The 8,448-nt window shown below is 41.3% G+C and overlaps 1 protein-coding gene across 1 annotated transcript; it reads left to right on the forward strand.

The window, feature by feature from the left end:
• Nucleotides 1-223: 223 nt before the first annotated feature.
• PRL (prolactin) lies at nt 224-8,139 on the forward strand. The gene is made up of 5 exons (XM_009906553.2): nt 224-251; nt 2,241-2,422; nt 2,824-2,931; nt 5,203-5,382; nt 7,948-8,139. The coding sequence occupies exons 1-5, from the start codon at nt 224-226 to the stop codon at nt 8,137-8,139; spliced, it is 690 nt and encodes a 229-aa protein (XP_009904855.2).
• The last annotated feature ends 309 nt before the right edge of the window (nt 8,140-8,448 follow it).

Raw genomic sequence — 8,448 nt, forward strand, 5'->3', positions numbered from 1 at the left:
ATGAAATTCCCTCTCACAGTTAAAAATATGAAACAAAAAATACTGAATATGAATGTGGAAGAAAGGCAATTTGATGTTTGTAATTATCGAGGTAAACCCCTCAACCTGTTGAATGTATGCAAAATGGACCTCAGACTGTATATAAAAGGGGCATGTGAAGAGAATAAGCGCAAGTACTGAGGCTTCTTTCTGGTAGAGCAACGCATCATATAGGATGCCTACCATGATCAACAAGGGGGCTTCGCTGAAAGGTAAGGCTTTTGCCATTCGCTTACTGATAACTTTTATATTTCTTTAAATTTAGATTGAATTAGGAAGTGACTGAAATGTATCAGCTCTAGAAAATGAGGTCTTACAGCCACCCAGTCTTCCAGTAATGGTGAAATTTACCTTCACCTCAAATATTAGGTGTTCAAAATTTGAAATTAGAAAGAAGCTTAGTCTCCTTTTGGTTCAGTCTTCTGTCTAGTAAGACCTTTGCACTGGGAAGTGTCACAGAAAATTAGCTCGAATGATGCGACACCTGCACATGAAGCACTGGATGCAGACCGCTTTGCTATACCACTGAGAAGGCGATGACTAAAAGTCATTCCCCACAACTCGAGAAGTGATACTGTAATCTTGTAGTGAAACTTTTCACAGTCACCTTCAACTTTGCAAGCCAACAAGTCTCAAGTTTTTTTTATTCATAAAATTATTCCCCAGAGTACTTTCCTAACTGCAGCATGTACTTAGTCCATGGAGGAGGTGGGTGGAGGGCTTACTTCAACATTGTGTAAATGCACTTTTCTTGGCTTTAGAAGTTCCTAGGAGGAACTTATCCCATGATAACAATAGGGACAGTTCTGCTGATTTCTGGAGAACATTTTAATTTAACATTTAAAATAAGTCCAGTGAACCACTACAGGTAGCAGACCAGCTTCCAGAACTAGAACTCTCACAAAACAGAACAGAACAGTGTTGTTTGAAAAATCACACTCATTTACTAAATATTTCCTTTTTAAATTTCAATAACTTTTCCCTCTGGTCATTTTATTTCACTGAATAGAAAATTTGGCTATACTAAGTTAATATAATAATTTTTAAACACATTAGGTTTTATGTGTTAGATAATGAGAAGTCCTCCCTATAAATTTCCAAAGCTTAGGAGAAAAGACAAAAGTCCTCTCTGATTTCTTAGCAGTTGGCAATTTGGGGTTAAACTCTAAACAGCAAAGCAGCACAGCTGCTGGAAATCTTCTGAAGGAACTCCCAGGACAATCAAAACCTTAAGAGAGTGACCTAACCACCCTCCCACAAAATTAGTTTAAACTCCAAATGTTTGCAAATAAGAAAAGGACCTGTGGGAAGAGAAGGAGAATAAAGAAAATGACCAAGCAAACAACCGAAAAACCACCCCAAACAATCTATCTTCCAAACTTATATAACTGTACAAATATAATTATCTAAATATATTTATAATCTGAAGAAGTTTGATTTTTTTTTTCTTCCATTTAGCATTATGTAATAAAGTCTGGCTCAACAGTGAGAGACTTTGGAATATGGTGTACACTGCAAACCAGGTTACTTCGTCTCCTCAAACTGCATAGCTGGCTCTACTATGCAGTCATGATGACATGACAGAAGGGAGAAAGGATAACAGAATTACCATGTTTCCCTTCTCCCCTGATTTTTCAATAGCCAGTGCCTGGACCCTGAGCCAAAATCACCCAGCATCTAGCCCTGAAAGCTACCTGGAGAAGAGGAGGCTCGGGGAGACATTATTGCTGTCTACAACTACCTGAAGGGAGGTTGTAGCCAGGAGGGGGTTGGTCTCTTCTCCCAGGCAACCAGCACCAGAACAAGAGGACACAGTCTCAGGCTGCACCAGGGCAGGTTTAGGCTGGATGTTAGGAAGATGTTCTTCACAGAAAGAGTGATTGGCCATTGGACTGGGCTGCCCAGGGAGGTGGTGGAGTCACCATCACTGGAAGTGTTTAGGAAGAGACTTCATGGGGTGCTTGGTGCCATGGTATAGTTGATTAGATAGTGTTGGATGACAGGTTGGACTTGATTATCTCAAAGGTCTCTTCCAACCTGGTCTATTCTTTTCTATTCTATTCTATTCTATTCTATTCTATTCTATTCTATTCTATTCTATTCTATTCTATTCTATTCTATTCTATTCTAATTCTAGTCTACTTCTAAATGCACATACCAGTCAGTGTGATTCCATTTTTCTATCTTTTAAACCTGAACAGGCTTCGTGGTGGTGGTCCTTCTGGTGTCCAACATGCTCCTAACAAAGGAAGGAGTGACCTCCTTACCCATCTGCCCCAGTGGATCTGTCAATTGCCAGGTTTCCCTTGGGGAACTTTTTGACCGAGCCGTTAAACTTTCACACTACATCCACTTCCTCTCTTCAGAAATATTCAATGAATTTGTAAGTACTCTGCCTTTTCCTGAGAGTAAGAAAATACAAAATTGCAATTTAATACTTTTTTTTTTTTAAGCACAAGCATATGTTAGTATATTAAATCCTTCAATAAGTAAACAAATATGACTGCTGCACAGTGGTACTCCCAGTGGTGACTAAATCCATGGACAGCTCTCTCCATTGCTAAGATCTGCTAAAAGATACTATTTTCACATCATTCTTTATCTGTGGGACAAATCTGAGTTTGCTGGATGCCAGTTTCACTCTAAAGGCTTGCCATAAACTTCTGACTTTTACAGCATAAAAGCAGTGATAAAAGCATTGGAACAACAATTTATATATAGTATTTGAACTGAAGCTCTTCTTACTTATCTGTTTCAATAATACCTGCCCTTGCTGATCTGCAGGATGAACGCTATGCTCAGGGCCGGGGTTTTATTACGAAAGCTGTTAATGGCTGCCACACTTCTTCTTTAACCACTCCTGAAGATAAGGAACAAGCTCAGCAGATCCCTGTAAGTCCCACTTCTAATGTCATTCGGTGTGAGATAGAGCAAGGGGAGGTGGGGAAGATGGAGGGTTAAGGAATAGATAGGCAGCACAGGGAGAGAGAAATCAGCTCAATCAAAATAAAAAAACTAAGAAGAGGAAAGCACAAAGAAAAATCCAAGAAAGGTAGATTCAGTATTTGCAGACTGTACAGAATATGCAAGTACCAGTAACTTTCATCTTCCCTTCCTTTTCCTGTATGTTGCACTTAGTCATTGCATCTTATTTCCAATTACAATACAACCTTGTGGAGTAATGTCAGTTACCATGCTTGTACAGTACTGAGAACACTCCACCTTGGAGAATTAGCTTTAAAAATCTTACAGAAAATTATTATATTAACAAACATGGGAAAAAAAGACATTTGCTGTGTAGGCAGAATTTTCCAGTAACTGAAAACACTGAGTTTAAAAGAAAATGCTAAACGGGTATTTTTGTTGTTGCCAGTAGGCAAAAGTGTTCACAAAACAAAGAGAAACATACGTCAATGTAATAATTATAAACCTAAGGGTAGATGTAGATAGTCTTGCTCAGCCTATGCTCACAGATACAACTTGAAAATACTCTGGAGAGCAAATAAGCACAGCTGTATGAAAGGAGGGTTGACAAGGAGAATTTTTCATCACTTTCATGTTGGTGATATCCTTGCAATCCCAGTATAGAGATCTTCTTGGTATGTCATTCAGAAACTCTGTTGGGGGCAATAGCATTCACAGCTTTGGGTACATAACAAGTCTGGTAGTATTCGGAGGCAATGCATCTAGTAAAGAAGAAATGGTTGAATACTGCCATAACTATAACCCTTATGAGTTTCTATTCCCTACAAATAAGGACAAAGTTTAAAATCAGAGAGCTGGAGGAACTATAGTTCAAAGAGGAGGCCAGAGATAAGATGTTGGTCTCTTCTCCCAGGCGGCCAGTACCAGAACAAGAGGACACAGTCTCAGGCTGCGCCAGGGGAGGTTCAGGCTGGATGTTAGGAAAAAGTTCTATACAGAAAGAGTGATTGCTCATTGGAATGGGCTGCCTGGGGAGGTGGTGGAGTTGCCATCACTGGAGGTTTTCAGGAGAAGGCTTGATGGGGTGCTTGGTGCCGTGGGTTAGTTGTGTGGGTGGTGTTGGATTGGTTGATGGGTTAGACGCGATGACCTTGAAGGTCTCTTCCAACCTGGTTTATTCTATGTATTCTATGTATTCTTATGCAGAGGCAGTAGAAGTTATTTACTGCTTTGCCATACTGCTCACCTTCCACTATACCTTTAAAAAAAAAAAAGTTTTTTAAAATGTTCCTTGAAAATCAGATAAGGAGTTCTGTTTTATAGCGTTTGGGTTTTGGTTTTGGTTTTTTCCCCAGAGATGAAACACAGTTCTGCTTGTTAGTTTTTAACATGGAGAGAGCTTACTGATTTTTTCCACTACAATACTACAGATGTTTGTACTAATATGGTGCCACCAATAACAAACTTATAAAATGCAATTGAACAGAAGTGATTGTCTTGGTTTCAGAGTGGTCAGAAGCTTTTTTACCCCTTCCCAGAGGAGTAAAAGATAAAATGCTCCAAACATGATTGGAAAGAATTTGGCCTTTAAATGGAAGTACTATTCACAGCTATATAGAACAATACAAAACCATACAAAATACACAAGTTCATATTCAGCCTCAGCCCATCTCTTTCCAACCTGAGCTTTACCAAACCTCACTAGTCCAGAACCTTGCAAAACCTCCCCCCTGCAATGAGGCCAAAACCCCTGGCCTCAAAGCCCCCCCCAGTACCTCCCTGCCCCATCCACCCATCCAACCAGACCCGAACTACACATCAAAAATTAGTCCAGCTGCTCAAGATTGAAGGCCTCAGTTCCCCCAAGAAAATAGCAGAGAGATAAGAGCTCAGAGCTCTGAGAAGAGAGCAGAGAGAGGAAAGGAAGAACAAATAATTATGCCATTTCTACTTATGAATAGACACAGGATTATGGGAGTGAAATAACAAAAATTGCACTTTTCCGGTGTCCACCCACCAGGCTATCTGGTCCATCTGGAGGACTTCTCTATGGTAAAGACATCCAGTCTTTAAACCCACAACAGTGATCTAAAAGAGGACTATAGAGCACATTCAGGGATAGGTCCTGGAATAATTTCCCAAATCACTATGTCTGAGGACATCTCTCTAAATGCCTCCTAATGCTGCTAGCATTTATCCTTCTTATTTTAACTGTCTTTTATTAATGTGGGTGGGCAGCATGAAGACCTGCTGAATTTAGTGCTGGGAGTGCTGCGCTCCTGGAATGATCCCCTGGTCCATCTGGTTTCTGAAGTACAAAGAATCAAAGAAGCTCCAGACACCATCCTCTGGAAAGCTGTAGAGATTGAAGAACAAAACAAGCGGCTTCTAGAAGGAATGGAAAAAATAGTTGGACGGGTATGTCTTATGTCCTTCACAACCATCTTTCTGGCCTGTGAATGGGAGGAAGTGAACACATACACTTATAGGTGCTCCCTATCTGGAGTATGAGAGGAAACAACAGAGCTGCCAGCACCTGAGGGTGCTGATTGACAGCTGGCTGAACATGAGCCGGTAGTGTGCCCTGGCAGCCAAGAAGGCCAATGGTATCCTGGCATGCATCAAGAATAGTGTGGCCAGCAGGAGCAGGGAGGTCATTGTGCCCCTGCACTCAGCACTGGTTAGACCACACCTTGAGTACTGTATCCAGTTCTGGGCCCCTCAGTTTAAGAAGGACATTGAGACACTTGAACGTGTCCAGAGAAGGGCAATGAGGCTGGGAAGAGGCCTCGAGCACAAGCCCTGTGAGGAGAGGCCTGTTTAGCCTGGAGAAGAGCAGGCTTGGGAGAGACCTTGTTGCTGCCTTCTTGCTCTCTACAGCTACCTGAAGGGTGGTTGTAGCCAGGAGGGGGTTGGTCTCTTCTCCCAGGCAACCAGCACCAGAACAAGGGGACACACTCTCAAGCTGCACCAGGGGAAGCTTAGGCTGGAGGTGAGGAGAAAGTTCTTCACTGAGAGAGTCATTAGCCATTGGAATGGGCTGCCCAGGCAGGTGGTGGGGTCACCATCCCTGGAGGTGTTCAAGAAGTGACTGGATGGGGTGCTTGGCGCCATGGTTTAGTCATGAGGTCTGTGGTGACCGGTTGGACTTGATGATCTTTGAGGTCTCTTCCAGCCTTGGTGATTCAGTGATTCTGTGAAGGAAAAAAAAGGGGGAGTTGAATCAAGATAGATTTTGTTCCACTGTCTTACCATTTCTAATGCAACAATGTACTGTAACTGACAGAGCATAATCCAGGGTACTCCCAGTCCTGCTTCAAGAGAAGGTGTAACCATCAGGACTGGTAATTGTCATTCTATATTTGAGTATTTTGAATTTGCAATCCTGATTTTCAAGGGCTGTGCCTGTGTTTCTTCACATGCACATATGTATATGTACGTTTTAGCATATTTATAAACATCTGTATACAGAGAGGTATTGTGTACAGTTTTCAGAAATAGATGCTGTGTTTAAAGCTCTTCTGGAAGTCTGGGCTATTGCAAAGATGTGGCATACATTAAAGTACTCACGATGTCTCTTGTTTCTGTTTTTCCATGCCATACTGATTCCCCTGAACTCTGGCTCTGACTTGGTTCTCCCTACACTTGTAAGGGAGAAAGCCATTGCCTGACAAAAGCCATACTTGAGAATTCTTTGTTATCAGTAATTGTTTGAAAGCTTTCCTGAATAAAATCAGATCTAGCTTGTTTATTTTTAAAGAGGCCTCTGCTAGTCCCTGTAAGTCTGTCAGTAAGCTAGATGCTAAGAAGAGGTTCAGAATTTACTGGCTTTTGCTTAGGCTCTGAACAGTTGAACAGCATTAAGAGTGACATCATCACTACATCCACCATTTTCCCCTGTATCACTCATAGTCTCTCACTTCAGTGTTCCTTTACTTAGAAACCTTAGCCTATCCAGGCCACAAACTCATTTATCAGTGTAATCAAATACATTTCTGCCCCATGGCCACATGTAAAAGGGTGCAGGCAAGGTTCCAAGATAATGGTAGAAGTCAGGTGCTGCTATAGTCACCCTGTAACCAACTTCTCATTCATGTTATTTACAGGAGATTGAAGGCAAGACTGGCAAATATCATTTGGGTGATAGTAGATCTACCTCTTTTTAGCCTGTGCTTAAGCTGAGTGATACAGGTTCTGTAGATAGTTACCTATGTGCTTTTACAAAGTACAGCTGGTGGGAAATACAGAAAGGTGCACAAGCACCAATAGGCACAGACTGCCTTCCTGCTATGAAAGGTAGATTTCTGGGACATGAGAAAATTAATGACTGACTCTTTCAAACATGAGACCTAAACCAATCTTCATCTCAGACAGTCACTCACTGCATGAGTTCCTGCACATGGCACTGTAACATTAGAGGTCACTGTATCACTCAGCATTTTAACTTTTTTTTTTTTTTTAATGGAATCTGAGGTAAAGTACATCTGAAAAGGTACTGTTGAGAGATTTGTCTGGTAGCACATTCTTGAAGCTGCCTGTATCAGAACCTAAGAGCTGGGCTGAGACACAGCTGGAGATACACCCAAAGAGTTTCAAGGAATGAGTGCTAACAATGCCTTCAAGGTGAAGGGAACCAAAAAGAAATGTCACCAATAAGTCCATGCACAAAGGCAGGTTTGATCTCTTTGCAAAGTCAGATTCCATTGGACAGTGGTTAACCCTCTAGTTCTCTTCAAACACTATTAACACAGTTAAGCTTTTTACATATTTTAGCGAAATAATCTGAAATATAATTTGACAGATTCATTCAAAATCCACATGAAGATATGAGGCATTATACAGAAGAGTGGGAACCAGAATAGGAAACACTCTACAAACGGTACTTCAGAAACTATCATTTCCTCAAGGCCAGAGTTTACATTCTCTGCTCTTTATCCAGTCATTTTCACTATCACTTGCCAGTGTACCATTTTCTGCCTTTAGGTTCACTCTGGTGAGATCGGAAATGAAGTTTATTCTCAGTGGGAAGGCCTCCCATCCCTGCAGCTCGCTGATGAGGACTCCAGACTCTTTGCCTTTTATAACCTGCTGCACTGCCTCCGCCGAGATTCCCACAAAATTGACAACTATCTCAAGCTTCTGAAGTGCCGCCTAATCCATGACAGCAATTGCTAAGTACCCGTGGGCCGAATCACTGAAACAATTCATCGTGGTGTTTGTGTTGCTTTGCTACTTTTAATTGGAAACTCTATGAAAAGCCACACTGCACAGCATCAGGATCATCAGCAACTTTCAGGCACGTTTGCGTGACTTTTGGCTGCAGCTATTTGCAGCATTTATCTTGGGAGTTTTAACATGTTGTAAACTACTTGTATGACAAGAGGTCTCTTTTCTGTCTAGTTTCCTCACCTAGAAGCATTTCAGTGATAACCAGATCATGCAGATACAAATAAAAATGTTATTACATCAAAAAAGTGCATAACA

Source organism: Dryobates pubescens, chromosome 9 (assembly GCF_014839835.1).
Source record: "Dryobates pubescens isolate bDryPub1 chromosome 9, bDryPub1.pri, whole genome shotgun sequence".
Taxonomy (NCBI): Eukaryota; Metazoa; Chordata; class Aves; order Piciformes; family Picidae; genus Dryobates; species Dryobates pubescens.

Excerpts from the sequence above, each read along its gene's own strand:
- PRL (XM_009906553.2), top strand. The coding sequence starts at position 224 with ATGATCAACAAGGGGGCTTCGCTGAAAG. Across the intron at positions 252-2,240 it reads CAAGGGGGCTTCGCTGAAAG|GCTTCGTGGTGGTGGTCCTT; the intron begins GTAAGGCTTTTG and ends AAACCTGAACAG. Across the intron at positions 2,932-5,202 it reads AACAAGCTCAGCAGATCCCT|CATGAAGACCTGCTGAATTT; the intron begins GTAAGTCCCACT and ends GTGGGTGGGCAG.